At 39.5% G+C, this 18,476-nt stretch overlaps 1 protein-coding gene across 1 annotated transcript in view; it reads right to left on the bottom strand.

Moving 5' to 3' along the window:
* LOC147240722 (dolichyl-diphosphooligosaccharide--protein glycosyltransferase subunit STT3B) overlaps positions 1–18,476 on the bottom strand; it is a 69,050-nt gene that overhangs the window by 32,909 nt on the left and 17,665 nt on the right. The window contains exon 2 of the mRNA XM_086192989.1: positions 4,169–4,277. Within this exon, the coding sequence (XP_086049115.1) occupies positions 4,169–4,277 (109 nt within the window). The remainder of the gene's footprint in view (positions 1–4,168; positions 4,278–18,476) is intronic.

Below are 18,476 nucleotides of genomic sequence, written 5' to 3'. Positions count from 1 at the left end.
AACCCAGCACTTTTTCCACACCCCTGCGTGTTTTAAAAGCGTACGCTTTATGCAAATAAGAGCGCTTGCAGAGTCATTTAATGATTTCAACTGCAGTGTGGGAGTACACTAAATGCCCTGCTGACATGAAGCCTGTTTATGTTCAGAGAATATCTAGCACAATGGGGCTAACATGTTTTTGACAATCAGCTTCAACACTAGATGAGAGTAGTTTTTGGTAATTGCAGGAACTACCTTCAAATTGTCCTTGAGAAAGGCACCAGAATTGTTGGCCAATAAATTGGTCCATTCAGACCATGGAGTTTTACTTTATTTAGACATTCTAATCCCAATTCAGTTTTTCACAATAAGAAAGGTACAGCCTGGGATGAATATGGAGCCGTGACTAAACCTGCTTGTGGAAGCTTACTCTTGAGTAGAAATCTTCTTTGCATGAATTCATAGATTTTTCTCCATTTTGCATAGATTTGCATGTTTCAGAGATGTATTTGCATTTTGTTTTGACAACATAATGACCCACCCACATGCTATAAGAACCCTATGAAACCTGTGAGCCTTCTACATCTGAATACAACATTACTCTAGGTCTAAAAAGGCCTGGCCTCTTAGCAACACCTCACTCATGTGCCACCACATTCAGCTACAATACATCTATCAAGGCAACCCAGCAGGTAAGACAGCCCAGTGGGTCCAGTACACTGTGTATTACTGGATCCTGATACATCAGTCCAATCCACTAGCATACACACCTGGAATTTTTTAAATTGTCTAAAAAGGTGACAAACTTTTCCGTGGGAAAACCACTTAAAAGTCAAATCTGCAAGAAACTGATTTTTGTGTCATCACCTTTTCTTGGTCAAAAATGTGCACTTTGGGTTAGTCAACAAATGCACACGTTCTGTGCCCATACGGAATGAAATAATTTTCCATACTAGCAGGTGGCGTAAGTATGTATTCATCATTCAAAGAAGGAAAGGGAAGGGCAGGACTGCAGACACAGACAAAAGATCCAACCATTTTCACATCCCTCTTGGTTGGTTTTGTGATATAATATACTTCCAATCAGCCTGATTTTATGTAGCTCTGGTGTTGGCAGGCCTTGGTCTTCTGGAAATTACAGTACACGTATCAAAATAATCAGATGTGATGAAATTTTCTATGTGCACTGATAAAACTCATTTGTTGGTTTGACTATTTGTTTCTGTTGTTGTGGAACAATTCACTAAAACTAACCAGCCAGACTCGCTTAGGTGGTCAAGTGGTTAGAGTGCGTGTCACATACCCAGCTGACCCTGATTCGAATCCCAGCTTGAGGTCCTCTGCTGCATGTCACACCCCTCCCTCTCACCCTCTTTCTCCTTGTTTCCTGTCTGCCTGCTATTCAATAAAGGAGTCTATGCCAAGAAAAAATTTAAACTGACCAGCCAATCAGAGGGACTTCTCTCACCAACAGCCTCCACTGCAAATGCAATGGCTCAGCCCTAACCTGGAAAAACTGCTAACAAGGGGCAACTGGTGCCAACGTGTTGGAGACACTTCAGTGACTGGGAGGCTATGGTTGCTCACCAAACCAATAGATATTGACCAATGACCAACCATCACCCTGAGGTGACAGGCCCTCAAGTGGCACTGGTATGGAAAAGATCACACTTTTAAGTAGTCAGCACATGGTGAAAGGACACAGTGACCTCTGTCATTACTTTGTAAATGCTATGACACACAGTGGTGTTGGGCCATATGACACTATACACAGTTTCTAGCATGGAGCCATGTTCCATGTTTGGTACCAACTAAACTTCACTTGACTGGATCACATCTGATCTAATCTGCAATTTAAAAAGAAATTTTCAGAGCATCAGAGTTCAGATTAAAACAGGTAAATCATCTAGATCCACACCAGCTCAGCTCTGACAGGATATTGGATCAGGAATATTGGAAAAAGATGCATTTCCTTGTCCACTTACAACAGTAGTGAATTCCCATCATCTTTGTCTCGAGTTTTTAGGGCTCGGCTCTTTACAATCCGATTGGTGCTGTAGTGCTAAAGCCATCTGATAGTGATATAAAAGCAAAAGCACTGTTATACCTGTGCAGGGGAACTTCACCATAGAGCACTTAGTTTAGGTGATAGAGAGACAGGAAGAAGGAAATGATATCAAAAAGAGAAACAGACCACTATCTCTTCAAGGTCAGTGAGCTAGGTTCTCCAACGACTTTTCAGATGGACACAATACCAAACATGTCGGGAGATATTTTAGGGTTTATATGGCACTGAAGGCCTGGAGTATGTGGTACTGATGAATCATTAGCTAGTGCAACTGCAGCTGAAGGTGCAACCTTATGGGGTCCATAGAGCTTGGTTGAAAGAAAAGAATGCAAGTGGGGTTGTTAAACAGGGGAGGGAAATGGATGGACCTGAGGTAATTTACTCACACAGATCTAACAGTTCACAAGAAGTAGTGATGAGAAGATTGAGGCTGGGAGAGAAAAGATGCTCAGAAGGGCAATGAGGGGGAATGGAAGATATATAGCGTGTAATCAGCTTGGTGTATTTTTCACTGAGAATGGCCAGTGTTCCACAACCATCATTGCTGCAGGTAAACAGGGATGGAATGGTAGATGAGGTGAATCTGTCAAGTTACCAGCTTGCTATTACAACCGGATGACTTCAATCCATACAGCCAGGCACAGGCTTATGGCATCCCGCACTTCCTTGTCAAACTCAATACCTTGGGCTAGTACCCACACTCAGCAGTCAGATGAAGATCTTCCTCAACTCTAAGGTCACTTTGAAGCTGACATGTCAGTATCTACCATTAAGTTCTCATAAATAACAGTGGGAATTTACTTTTTTCGCCCCAAGGTTATTGGTCTTTTTTTCTGATTTTATCAGCTCATGTTATGAACACTGTTGTTACTCTGCTGAATGATGATATGTTTGATAGGACAGTGCCATCACAAAATGACAAAGCCTTCTTCAGAGGTTGCTGTCTGATCAATATCTGAGAATTGGACCAAAAACTGTGTATGCAGTTTTGCAACCTGATCATTCAAAAGGATGGTTAGGGTATCTCCACCTGTTTGTTTCTTTGGAGGCTGCAACAAAGGCATCCTTCACAATCAGACACAAAGGCATCCTTCACAATCAGACACCTGCCTTTACGACATCTTGCTAAGCAAAAATCTCAAGGTGACTTGTTTTGAATAGCCTATAGAATGTAATATTCTGGTTAAATACATTTTTACATTCCAATATTAAAGCATTTCCTGAAATTGAGGGTTGGGACGTAAAGACTCCTCTATCAGTGGATAATCTGCATGCACATACTCACGCTAATGCATCAGCAAAAGCTGGTTGTATGGCTGGTGGTGGCCACTGGGAATATTTTAACACAATAATGTCTAATACAGCGTCTGACAATTGCTCTGTAGACTTCACCCAGGGACTAAAAGAACACCAAAGCCTGCAGACTTGATTGTGCCTCTGTATGTGTACAGTATACGGCCATGATCTCTATAATGTCTTTACACTGAAGCCTTTGTCATGACAGACACTGTGAAATCATTCTGTTGACTTATAATTTGCTTTGTAGCAGGTGCTATGAGGCCGACTATGTCCTCACACATTTCCATTTAACTGCATCCCTCTGTTTGAAATGCTGGAATACAATAGCCAGGCCGCTGACTTTATACAAAGTTTACAGAAGACCGTTCTTGCTAAATGTTAGACTCTGCCAAGCTGGACTGAAAGGATAGTGTAATTAAGGAAACAAACCCCTCACTAATCAGTTTTTGTTGCCATGTTAATATTTTTCCTGTGTTCAAAGAGAACTTATCAGAATAGTACAAGAACCCATTATGGGAGCCACTCAGCACAGAGAAGTGGTGGTATTGTTTTACAGTAATTATACATGTCAAAGTGAAAATCTATGTCCATTTTAAATATTGTCCTAACCATTTATTTAAATCAATGCTAAAATAAGGTTAAAGCCAGCTCAATACAAACCTAATTGAAATTTGTAGGCATCCAACTTTAATGATATATGTATCCTTTATGTCACTAAAATGATGTCTTCCAAATCTAATCCTACTTAAGCATCTTGAATAAACAGTGCAGCAAATAAGCATGACACAGAACTTGACTGCATTTTTCTATGGAGAAACTTACTGTGCCACCGACAATCCTTCCCAGGGGATACCACGCTCTTTCATCAAACCAGTTGAGAAACTCGTAGAAGCCATTTGTTGTGAGATGGTGCGTTGATCTGTAGTTGAACCTAAAGGAACAAAAGGAAAAATAGAAAAGGCAGGGTTAAGATAGGGAAAAATAACAACCACATATACAGAGGGAAACTCTTTTGCTATTTATTTTGCAAAAGTTTAACAGCAGTTGAGATAACTATAGGAAATGATTGATCATTTTTTACCCCATGAAAGCATTTCACCATCGGCTGACATTAATTTAGAGTGCGTCCCTATGCTGGTTTCAGCCTGGATATAATCCTTCCATTTGCTCGGCATGAGAGTAAGAGAGAAGCTAACATGATATCAGCTACAGAGTAGGGCTGCAACGATTAGTCGACGCTGTAGACAAAAATCGATAATAGAAATAGTCGACAATGAATTCCATTGTCGACTATTGTCGCTAGACGCGTTTTTCCAACAGAGTGAGGCATCTCACTTGATTATAATCTCTGCAGAGATAACTCTGAGCGGTAACATACAGAAATGGCAGCGTCAACATCAGGTACGCGTACCAAAACTTCTTAAGTTTGGGAGCATTTTAGCCTGGATACGGCGAATAAAAAGACTACTTGCAAAGTTTGCAAAGCAGACCTTGCGTATCATGGCAGGACCTCGGTGATGCACGAACATTTAAAGCGAAAGCACGTCGGGCAGTTCAACGAAACGGAGTCTGACTCGCCTCGGTGAGATTCAAGTAACATTCAAGCCAATACGGTTTTTATGACATACATTGTACATTTTATAAGCGTATTTTCACTATAAAAGAGAGCTTGAGCGTTATGCCAGACTGTGCCTGACAAACGTATTTTCAATTAAATGCATGCATTCCAAACACTGTGCCTAATTGGTTTTAGATAGGACATTTTTATTTAGTTTTTGTACAAATCTGCAGTATGTTCAATAAAAGATGTATTTTTCATTGTTCCCAACTTTCTTGTGTTTATTATCATTTGCCACATAATTAAATCAACTTCATGCTAAATTTAAGAAAAAATTAATAATTATCCGATTAGTCGACTAATCGTTTCAATAGTCGGTGACTAGTCGACTATTAAAATAGTCGTTAGTTGCAGCCCCACTACAGAGTACGGTAATTTTGTATGCAGACCATACATTCAGAGAGAAAATCAATGAAAATGCAGCAACCCTTTGATACAGAGTTCTTTTCAAGACTTCCATGTTTTTATGCAAACAAAAAGTTCATACTGCTGCCAGTTATTCATTATAAAACTTGGTGTGAAATTGTTTCAGTGTATGTATCAGTAATTTAAGCCAGTTTCTAACATGAATTATATTGTTAACACTTGTTGGTCACCTAAATTATGATTGGAAATTATCTCTCCGTTTCATCTTCTCATAACAGCCCCTTAACTCAGTGAAACAATTTTTTCCCCCATCTTCAGATCTCCTCAACACTGCAGAAAGGGTAAGCTGTCATAGATACGGTGCCTTGTTAAAATAAGGAAGATAAAGGCTCTCTTTGCTATGTGAGCCCTTGTGCTGATGCCAACAACTCTCAGGTCAGTCCTCAGTAAAAAACTGGAGAGACAGAGGGCTCACACATATAACATGGCTTATTTCAGAACAAAGCTTTCTTATTGTAGAGATAATTCCAACGGCAAACACTGGCTTGTGTGGAGGTGAAAAAGACATAAAATTGATCAAAGAAAAGATAAAAACAACAACTGAGTCCAAAGATTAAACATAAGGAATATCACTGCAAACAGGCCTGTATTCACACAGAAGATGTGCTAAGCCGAGGGGGCTGGAGCGTTGTCAAACAGCAGCACGAACGAGCTGATACTGTTGAGAAGACTGCTGTCAAAGAGAACAAAGCACGCGTATAGTAGAGATACAGAGGCCTTTGGTGCACAGCTCATTCAAGTGGGCTTCTCTGGCTTGTGCTCAGATGAAGGCCAATGCACCTCATAGGCCACTTCATGCATAGTGAACTTGTAGCCCTGCAAAGCAGTTTACTAAAGGGCAAATGCCTGTTGTGACATGCTCTAATGGAGACTTCCACAGAAGAGGACAGCAATGATCATCACCACTGATCTCATTGCACATCGTTTGACTCAAATGTGGTCAATATCATCTGCTCACAAGCATAAGGATTTGCTAGCTAAAAACTTATTTAAGACTGCTTTACCCAGAACTCGACATTCAAATGAGACAGCTGCATTGTGATTGTCAAGACAAAAGATCATCATTTGTGTTTTCTTCAGATTGTAAAGCCCACCCATGATGATATAGTGTTAGTCAGACGGTTCATATTATCTTATCACAAAAATATTGTGGTATTGTTGCAGATGTTGGCCTAAAAGTGGTAAGGACTTGCAGAGGAGAGCGCTTGAGGTAATTTAAAAACTGTCACTGTTAAACAGTTTACCCTCCAGAGAGCACTGACAAGCTTGTGTTTGGATGTAAAAATTTAGTATATCTGTTGATCGTGTCTTTGATAGCCAAATTAAAATTACCTCATGGGGATTATGCAATCATAACATTATTTCAAGGCCAGCGCTACTTTTAACATGCACACACAGTCCAAATTTACTTGTATTTAATTAATCTTAATCTAGAGCTGCATCAAAATGCACTAAACAGAAAACTGGAAAAATGTTAATAGATTCAGCAAAAGTAACAATTTCTCTAAAACTCTCATTTTTTAGATAATCTAGTGATTTTACAGACCAACAAAAGGGATTAATACAAAAACACACACTCCATGGAGGGAAGATTCCATGTACCTGAATTATTTGGCTAAAATTGAGTAGAAGTATATTAAATCTTTTTGCCTTCAACATTTTCTCTAACAGCTGTTAGCTGATGACAAATTAGATATACAATCTTCTATATTCCTTGATGAAAATCCAATTCAAACTCAGATGTTGGTCAGGACATTCTATAAGTCTTATAAACTGATGTGTGCAAAGAACTTATATTGGAGTGCAAAGGCAGCCAGGTGTGAGAGAGTTATACCACAGAGGGACTTTCATTGCAGGTGGAATTGGCTAGCCACTTCTGCTTCATTGTTCTTTGGCTGTCAAATCACCGAGGCAGAAACAAAGTGAATTCAAAGAAAGCATTCTTTAAGAAAACTCTGCAAGCTGCCAAACCATTTCCACAAACCCATTTTTGAATGTTCTTCTGGACAGCCGAGCTCCACCCCAGCAGAGTGCTTTATCCTTCCCCTTAACACTTTGACAGGACGTTTAATGTAGCTCAGTCTGGCACATTAGAAAGTTAATGCAAAGGTGCCAATATGGTTTAAAGCAAGAGAGCACTCAATAACTAGTGATGCACCTGCAGCAACTACAAAGCAAGCTCCTCAGCAAGCAGCACACCTTTGACGCCATACAAACACGCTCCAGGTTTCAAAGCTGGTTAGGCAGAGGCTGAAAACGGGCCCTTGCTATAACTTCTCAGATAATACCTCAAAGCAACAATGAAAATTACCAGTGACATATTGTGCACTTTAGATAACTCGAGCCCCCCCGAAGGGATCATAATTCATTTTAATCAAGGTCCATCTCACTGATTACCAGTTTCCTGAGCCATCATCATCAGTATGACTAAGTGGGCTTCATTGCTGTTTACAAGCCAGTAATGCCTCATTCAGTATCGACTCCATAATCGGATGCATCATTGCCTTTCCCCGCAGGTGCATGATATGGTCAATGTCTAAATAGACTTTTTGTTCCAGGGATATAATCACCACCTAGACTAATTAAGCACCTCTGTTCAAACTCTGTATGGATAATGAGTGATTGCTTAGGGACTCCACGTATAAGCTTCACTCAAGGGCAAACATCACCACCAAGAACATCACACAGAAATTGCTTATTTATTTTTTAAGGCAGCAGAACAAGAGCAAGGCACACCAACAACCGAGTTGTACATCAAGGGGGCGTTTATCAGAACTACAACATACAATCACACATCAACCCTCTCTATATGTAAATAAACATCTACATGACTTCCATTTGTAATGATCAAACTCATTCTTAGTCAATGCTCCATTGAGCTGCTACAGTCTTTATATTACAAGCAGCACACAAAGGTGTACAGCTCAAACATTCCTGAATGGTGTTGTTCTAACTCGTAATACATCAGTTTTGAAATTCAAGTAGGGTTGTTTTTTTTTTCTTTTTTTTAGTTATTTCTTCAAATAAATAAAGAACAAGTGCAGAAGATCCCTGGTGCATTTGCTCCATTTCTGTACTTCATTGCAGCTGTATCTGCACTGAGGTCAGTAGCAGCGTGCATGTGCAGCACTGGTAATACACAGGAGAAGATAGCCTTTACATGGTGGGCATACTCACAAAAGGGACAAAATAATAGCAGTGAAATGCAAATTCTGCTTCATGTTAGGTCTGTCATCTGCAAACAACTCTACTTCATCTAATTTGAGGAAGCACCTGTAAGATAAACACGGCTTTGTAAGCAGTAAAGGTTTCTTGTCAGCAAGAGGACTTCTGCAAACACACAGAGGTTTCCCTAGAAAACGAATGGACCTCCAGTGTTTTATACAGTTAGTGACTCCACAAATCCATATGGACTTTCTGTCCCACTTTCACATGTACACATAGCTATGCGGTAAAATAGGCCAAAAGCTGTCACTTTGTGGTAAATTAATGAGCTTGTAGCTGATTGCATTGTGCAGAAGATGCCACCATCAACTGTGGAGTCTCCTCAAGGTAAGGTAGCACAGTACCCTCTTGATTCTATGTTCACTTTTATCACACATGACCGCTAGAGGGGATCTTGCCTCTGCCATAAGCTATTACATGCCCGGCTTGCTGAACAGCGTAAGCAACATTTGTGAAGAACGCAAATCCAACTCGTATTTAATGGTGGAAAAAGAGTGACTTTTCTCTGTCGGTACCACTTCTAAAAGTAAAGCTACTCACCACTGGTACTGGGTCCCTTAACACCTATACACAGATCTGTCCACTTGCGATCACATAACTCTGGATGCATGTAAATACCCACTGATTTGGCTTCTCAACAAGCCCTTGTTCTATAACCACTTATAGCATAGGATTACAGGAATCTACAACCGATACATTTGCCTTTTAACAGTGTGTAAATTGGATTTTCTGGTTGGATTACCTGAGAATGGCATGATAGTTTCCAATCACACTGAACACTTTCCCCTCCTAACCCAAAATAATACCCACATGCTGGTGGAAAAGGTCACACTAACTGGCTCATTGGACAGCTGCCAAAGCTTTAGTAGTGCTGAGTGTCCAGCATGGCTGCCATCACCTGACAAGATGAGAAATCCTGCCATATTATCCTGGTGCTGTATCACTTCATGCAAAATGTGGTGTGTGCGGGTGTGTTGTTCAATGACCCGGTGTGGTAATTGCATTCTGTGAGTGTGTGATGGGCAAAATTGTGCATGTTACAAGATGTGATTTAGTAAATATGAAATGACATTACTGGTCTGCCAACATATGTAGTAGGTTCAATGAGGCGCTGTCTGAGGTCTGTTAGTAGTATACACTACAAGTCAAAGTACTACTAATTTTATGGTGACTTCTCCTAACATAACATTGAAAAGTATTATGCCAGGGAGACACAGGAGACAGACACACTGGAAAGAACCTTAGTGTAAATCCTCCCAGTTGTTTCTCCGCACTGGTCAACAAGTATTCCTGCAAATCTTGCTTGAGCTTGTTTGCCCACCCAACCCCCACCTCGTATATTCACTTCACTCCCACCACTGTCTCGTTTGTTCACTCTGTGTGTGAGTGTTTGTCTGCCTGCAACAATTGTCCCTCTCTCTATTTAGACACCACTGACACACAAGTATAGATGTTAGACAGCCAACGTCATCATCAACCTGAGCATTTCCTTTCTTTTTTTTAAAGTGTGTTTTATATTGGTAATGATTTTCCATGCCAAAACTTCATAAAAAGATTCTGGATATAAACACAGAATATTTAGGCAAGAGAGACAATATCAAGACAGGGAAGGTTTCTGTTTGAGTAGCTTTGACCAATCAAAATTGCATCCACGTGTCCACAGTTCATGTGGACAAGAGTGCAAGAGAGGGAGCACATCAGTTGAAATGCAAGGTCAGAAAAATGGCTGCTATCTAATGATTTAACAAAGCCGTTGTTGTGGTTTTAAACTATTAACGGAGTATAAACTGGTTATTTTTGAAACAATCCACTCATATTAGTTGTCATTCAACTGGATGCAAACACCTCAAGTTGCACTAGAGACTGTAGACAGAGTGGCGGACAGATCAAGAAGTCTTGGTCAGGATATCCGCTGGCTATACCAGAACCTCCAAATACTGGCCCTTGTAAGTTGCAGACATAGCAGATAGGTTCAGAGTTCGCCTGGTTTGGCACATCAGCTTGCAGATTGTGAAAAAAAAAAAGAGAGAGAGAGAGAGAGAGAGAGAGAGAGCGAGCAAATTTATTACTGCACAACATGAGCCTGATGCAGAGCTCCACACCAGGGTGCAGCCGGGATACACATACAAATAAGTAAACATGGACTTTGCTGCAACTCTGCTTTCTGTGTAACCCCATATCTTCTGTCTCTTTTGAGAAAAAAAAAGAGTAATTACAAAAAGAGTTGATTAGAATGTATAAAACATTTCAACAGCAGGGCTGAACGTTTTAGGGAAAAAATCTATTTGCTATGTTTCTGACAGATATTTAATTTGAGATTTTTCCCCCCGCAAAAATCAGTTCAATAGTCACTGTGTAATAATTTTAAACCGTGATGGAACATTACCATATAATACCATCAAACTATTATCTGCTCTATACTCTCGTGCAGACTGAGAATTTATGATTGCGATAGCAACGATCACTTTGATAAAAAAAGTAAAGCCAAGAACACAAATTTGAAAAAAATGAACAGGTACAATGTAGAAAAGAGAAAGTAATACAACAGAACAAATCAGTTTTTGTAGTTTGTCCTCATTCTTGCAGGCCACAAGGTTCATTCCATTTATAATGAGGGGGATTGGGTTCAGATTTATCTATCATCACATGGATTGATCATATCTAATATCTCGTACATTTTCTTTTCAGACATGCACAATTTAAGTGCATGACACAAACAGGTACTTGGTCGATTAACCACTCTTATCTACATGTACGTTTGGCTTCAGCCGCTTCCCAAAGGTGGGTGACACCTCTCGTGTCCTGTTACGTTGAGAGCGGGCAGTCGCTGCAGCTGATCTGTTGAACCTTCTCACGTACTTGTCTCATTTCTGGAATTTTCCTTTGACTTGTGTCTGCCTCATCTCTGCTCTCTTCCTGCATGCTGCAACCAGGTAGGGGAGCCCTGAATCTCCAACCCCCACAGCTGTCCGCGCAGAACAGATCATATCATTCAGAGCTGGTTTATACAAAATCACACAGAGAAACAGATGTTTGCTCTATTAAACCAATCTCTTTAATAAAACAAGGAAATGATCATTTCGGTATTCATGGTGTAACACCATCTTTTGTTTCCAGCTGACTCAGCACCGCTTTCTGCACTGTTGTTGGTGGGTGTATACGCTGTCGCCTTGCGTCTCTTCTGATTTGTAAGAAACAACTGATATATAAGGAGCACACAAAACCCAGATTAATCACACCCTTTGGGATTGGCGAACTGCGTTGTCTAGAATTCCAATTTGGATTTAAAAAGTGATCCATCATTAATCCCAACTACTGAATATGACAAGACAAAACTTTCTGCTTGACATCCTTCATGCTTATGATCAGTCTCAATACTGTGACTCTATTTGGACCCACAACATATGACTTGCTTTGACAATACTGAACTGATTTATTGTACATTTGGATCCACACTAAAAATTGGGTTGATAACAAATGCGAGTGATCAAACCAACAGCAACATGCAACTGGCTCTTGGAAGGGTATGCATGTTGACCTGCCCAAAGGATTCAGTACACACTGCTGTATTTCTGCTTTACCTGGACAAATCATGACAGACAAATAGCTATAAACTTGCATTGTCTACCTTTCCGTTTTGTCTGTGACAGTTAAGATAAGGAGTCACACATAAAACAGTTTGAGCAGTAATAAAAGAGGCTGCTGGGAACAGTCACCCAGTTCTGAAAAGGAACATAAACTGATAAAGACTCGTCTGTGCCTAGGTGGTATTTAGCAAATGCTGAGATACTTTGTCTCTTACACTCACCACAGTTGTATGAGGAAGCTTGATGAGTCTTAGAATGCAGTGCTTCTTTGTGTGAAATACTCAGAGTCAGTGTTATTTGAAGACAATTAGGCTATAAGCTCACATTTTCTTTACATCAGATTTATAGAGAACAGTCACCACTATTGACATCCTAATTACCTTTTCACAGACCCATAGGCCATTATTCAGACCTGTGTGAAAACAGCTCTGCAGCAAAAGCCATCTCAATGACACAAAATTAGAATTCCTTGTGGGTCTAATAGAACATTTGATCTTGATTTAAGCCATTTTCTCAGCCAGAACAGACAAGAAGCTTACATAAGCTATACACAGACAAGGATAGGCATGGGCACTGGTTAATAAATTACCCAAGCAGAGTAAAGAATGCACAATGACATTTCTTAATGCATATATTCAGTAGTGCTAACACTGTCCATCTGCCAGACCCAAGGCTGGTGCAAACACAGGGGGACAGGGAGGGCTGGGGAAGCTCTCAGTAACTCCCTTATGTTTAGTCTTGAGATCCTACTGGTCCTTCAAGATGTACATTTGGTATATTTTTATGCTAAAAGAAATCATAAATCCCATTTCAACAATGCAATAAGAAATCTTAGCCCTAGCACTTATGGTGCAGAAAAGCTCAATAGCAAGAACTAGATGTAATATTAACATAAATATTGTTGCTGACCACATGGTGCACAAAATGTTAATGGCAACTAAGCTAATAGGTTTGACTGACTTAACTTTGATAAGTCTTCAAGCTTCACCTGTATTACTATGAAATAAACCAGCTATCTTAGCTTTCCATCTCAAAAGAATGTCTCTGACAGCAGATGTCAAGGATGTAAAATTTAGTCAAAACACAGGGAAAATAAGCAGTTTTCACATTTCTATTTCCCAATGGATGATGGTCCAGAAAAAAAAAAAAAATCACACACAGACTTTACCTTGACCAGAGAATTCTCCAGTAAATGTAATTGGGTCATATTTGTATTGCTTTCAGTGAAAGAAGAGATTCAGCAGGAGTATACAGTTGTCTATGCAAGAAAGGATGAAAATATCTCTCACTAATTCCAAACTTCCAAAATAAGATAAGACAGAATAAGACACCTCCTTACAGAGACAAAAACCCTTTTGCACAAAAACAAGCACAGCTTGGTATATTTCAACCTACCTTCATATTAAACAAAAGTCAGGAAGCAGACCTGATAAATTGGTGCACTTCAGTGGCAGTGGCAAAGACTTGTCATTTGTAATGGACAATGAGGGGCAAATCCGTGATCTTGTTTCAAGAAGTGTAGCCATCTGTAATCACATATGACTCCCCCAAAGAGGATGTCAACAAAATCCCGGCTGATGAATATGTTGGGCTGACAACTGACGAATGGGCTTCAATTGCAACAGATGTTTTTGTGACAGCCACTGCACACTACATGGATGCCAGATGGAAAATTAGAAGCATGGTTCTTATCATGGGAGATTAAGAGCAAGCATAAAAATGAGTGTGACTAACTGCAAAATATGGACACACTGAGTAGGTACAAAGGTATAAGATCTTTATACATTCAACATCATCGAGCTGTATTGACCTGAACAGATAATGAGGGGTGTGGGGAGTGTAATGAGAAATGCCACTCAAACCTCTAATCGTTCTGTGCCAAAAGACCGATGGCAAAAGCCTCTGAAACATATTTTCTGGCCTGCTGCAGACCTTTCCAGGCAATTAGTCAACTAGTTATCACATCTGGGATATTAATATACAAATAAATATTTTGGGGATATAAGAAAAGGTTTGAATGGCATGACTGAAAAATTATAATATAATATATAGAAAGATTGCAAGCCTTTAAAATATTAAGAAAAACAAACAGAACAAACAAAACACACAGTTTAGGAGTACATACTAGCATTAAGGGCAGCAATGGCGGTTAACTATCGTAACAACACTGGTTGACGTTAAGAGCGCCGCTTGAATACGATGGGTCAGATTTGTGGCCAAGATGACAAACAAATAAAAAAAATCATGTGAGTGGGTGGTGGGGAACATTTACAGTATTTATTTAAACAGTTTACATTAATGCTGATTGGAGGCTGAGCCAGTAAACATCCGGATCTACTACAGGATCATTTGTCCTGGTAGTGAATGCAGATTAATCCTATTTCCATTGCAGACAAAATGCAAACTTCTGTTCACAAGGACATGCAGAGATTTTATTCTGAGCTGAGCATGATTTTGTATGTGTAATATTTGATTGTGAGGGCAAAAAGCACTTTTCTTCAAATTAATTTGCTTTGATATGGACAGAATGAATGAGGAAGTGTAATATTTTGTCTCTGTAAGAGGGTGGAGAGAAACTTGGCGCTTGTCCCAACAGACATAACATTTACATACTAATAGAGGACGGAAATGCACATAAATTCGCATTTTTTTTTACAGATTTTCTGAAAATTCTATTTAAATCTACATTTGAATGAAAAACCGACTAATGTCTAACTTTTCTTTAATCACATTTCCAAAGCCAGTCCCTTCAGGTCACAAACACCCTGATAAACTCTTATAATGCTCTTAAATGATTCAGGTCCAATAAGCCAAGCTGTACAGAATGATGCCTTAAGAATCATGGTATTTGTCTTTAAAACAAGAGTAATTCAAAGGCAACTAAAGATTTGTATATGGAGTCAATTTAGAAGGCCAAGAGGGGGATAAGAAATGAGACTTTTTAAAAGCACAAAGGCACGTTTCAAAATGCAGAATGTGAATCAAAGGAAATGGATGAAAGGCATGCCAACTCCACATTTAGCCAATGAGTCCACAGGGGCAGAGGATTCGCTTTTATCATAACCCACTGTTACAATTGAGCAAAAATAGGGAAGGCATGGGGAGAATCAGGCTGAGACTGGAGACAGCCGTGAATCTCAAACATAGAGAATCATTACTGGTACAAAGAAGGGTTTGGCTATCGTGGTGGGCAACTAATCAATTGGATATCACTTTAGCAAACACCAAGGACAAACAGCAGCAATAATTACAGGCTAATCATCACAGACTGGGATCTCTATTGAAGGCATTATCAAAAGAACTCGAATCTGAATGCTTCATCATGATTTCGACAAAGAGCACCAGAGCTTTTCTCCAAGACTTTTAACATAAGATGTACAACTGTTGATTAGGTGTCTGTTTTGGTGCCACTGGGTAATTGTGTTTCTATGTAACTGTTAAATGAATTTTAAGCAAACTGTGGACATAGTAGCAAAAAAAACAAAAAAAACAAAACCTGTACTGGCTGGTTTCCATCAACTGCTTTGGAGTAAAACAACACAGGCTACATAATACTGCCAGAATATGACGCTATAAGCAATGTTACAAATGGTTTTGATGGAATCAAGTAGCAGAAGAAGAGCCATCCAACAGGGATTTACAAATATTGTATCATGAGAGCATCAAAAACTTTTGTTAAAGTGGGTCGGGAGGGGTTAGAATGTAGCATTTTGCATAAACCTCCATTTTCCATCAAAATACATTGATGGAAAGCCGGATTACTGGTGTGAATGTGCACATCAGGAGAAAGACTGCAATGTTTAGAGAGAACAGTACATTTTGCAGCTACACACAAACAAGTCACCCACTGTGAGTCTCTAGGATAAAAATCCTGCTGTGAGGGTAAACTAAGGGCAGCTGCGCACAGACATCTACAGTTTAGAAATCGTCTTCTCTATGTCCAAACACATCCACCTGCTGCTGGAGAGCAGAGAACTGTGAGAAAAGGCTCTATTAACAAACGACAACAGCAAGAAATGAGACCATAACACAGGATGTTAAAAACACAGCTGTGGACAATCAAACTGTCTACATACAATCGATTTTCCTGGACGAAAAGTTGTTATTGCTCTGCCTTTGAGCAGAATAGCTTTTCTATGTACGGTCGAGTCACAAATAGACAGTCGGGGAAGCAGGGTACACCTCATTAGCTTAAACATCAGGGCAAGGCACCGAACAAGGCTACAGTCAAGACGACACTGACCCCCTTACGTAACCACCCTCTTCCAACTCGACAATCATTAAGACAGTGCACCTAAATCATAACAAAAGTTATTGCGGCCCCAAAGCTGCCATATCTGCATGAATGGGCTTGCCATTGAGGCTACAAAATCCTGTGGGGTCGCAATTTACTGCCAGGGCTGAGTAATTATACCGCTGTGGTCCCTTCCTTCATCATTATTTCCTAACACATGACTGCTTCTGCTGCTCCATATTATATGGCTATGAGATAATGGAAGGAAACAGCATGGAGTGCCACTTCTTTTCTCTCTCCTATAGTGTTGACAAGTTAAGCAATGCTTCAGTCTTCTGCAGCAGTGTCTTGGACTAAATATGAATTTTCAAATCTTACTGCCTCCAAAGCAGACGGAGAGAACAAACGTGAAATCTACGATAGCAAGCTGACACTGCCCCCCCCCCGCATTTCTACACCACATATGGCCACCATTGTTGCATCTTTTTTTTTCTAACGAGGATTGGTGAGGAGATGAGGAGATGACTCCCTCTCATTCATCTTCATAAGCAGTTTAAATCATACACCTGAGTTAACCATATTAACAAGAAACTTCTCACTTAGGTTTGAGAATGATAATAACAGAAAGCCCCAGTTTAATGCCAACAATTAAAAGCACAGATTGAGGATTATCATTTGCTGTTTCCTCTGATGTATATTTTAATAAAGAAAATTTATTTTCACCATATTTTTCACAATTATACAGCAAGGACTAAAAGTAGAAAGTTGTGTTTATAGAAGCTTCCAAAGTGTAGATTTCTGGCAAGGATGATGAAAAAAGTACTTTGTTCTTACAATTACTGAAGTGTCAATTGCTAATACATACAGCTATTGTTTATTTCCCAGGCCTGCGTGTGCGTTTGTATTGTTTCTGCTTACCTGACAGTGTAAGGACTGATAACAGGTAAATGATTTACAGTTGCGATTCTAAAACATTTTTTTCCAAGACGCATCATTGAACATTCACCCTCAGGAATCTGGGCACTCAGTAGTTCTTTATGCACAATGAAATGATCGCAGACATGTTATGGTATCTACCAATATTCTCAGGTTGAATGATTTAATGATGCAAAATCAAAGGCAGCTGCGTTTGCTGATGAATTCTTCAGATTCTAATCGAAAAATATGCTCCACTTTTCCAGACTGATGGGAATGTGAAGTATTTCGCTATCAATATATTGCCTTAGAGAAAAAAAACACACTGTATGTGAGTTTGGATGAACAAGAATCGTCTACTTGTTTGTTCAATAAAGGCACGATTGCTTCAGTTTCTTCTCATTTGATTATATCCCATTAATATTAAATAAGAGGTATTTGCCCAATTGACAATAATTTTTTTCAGCTGCAGCATGTACATCTATTCAGATGGAGAGACAGCCTTTGAGACTCTCTCTTCTGTTTGCTGAACAAACACAGGATATTTAGATAGTTAGCTTTGAAGAGCTTCGAAACATACCTGTGATTCTTTTGCTTGTGTATTTTTACATTGATAACTGTGAAAAAAAGGGATTACCTGCATATTGGGTGTGGTGTTTCTCTTGAAGAAACAGTCGAGGTAAAGACATAACGGGCCAATGTTCCATGCTGAGCCATGAGCTACTGTTAACAAAATTCACTTTCATGCAAATTTGACTTAATCACATTGATTAGTTTAACCTAATAAATTACTTACACTTAACGGCAAAGACCTAGAGTAATTTGGGAAGTCACTTGGTCCAACACTATCAGGAATTTATCTTCCTTTGATGGCTTGTTAGGAATTTTTTACACTACAGACAAATGATATCATATTACTGCCAAACTATTTATTATTCCTCCTCATATGCATTCATTTAACTGAATATGTATTTCAAATGAATGGTTGTTTTAAAGACCCGCTGTCAAGTCTTCTTTGCAGAAACTGGAGTAACATAAACACAGAGGCGACGTGAGCCCAAAGCATCCAACCCCAAGAAGTGCTTTAATGTAGCAGCCCTTAATGATCCACGTAATCTAATGAGC

This window comes from Aulostomus chinensis, chromosome 22 (genome assembly GCF_037954235.1).
Source record: "Aulostomus chinensis isolate RoL2024-O1b breed Wild chromosome 22, RoL_Achi_v1.0, whole genome shotgun sequence".
NCBI lineage: Eukaryota > Metazoa > Chordata > Actinopteri > Syngnathiformes > Aulostomidae > Aulostomus > Aulostomus chinensis.
This window is presented reverse-complemented; position numbering and strand designations above follow the sequence as displayed.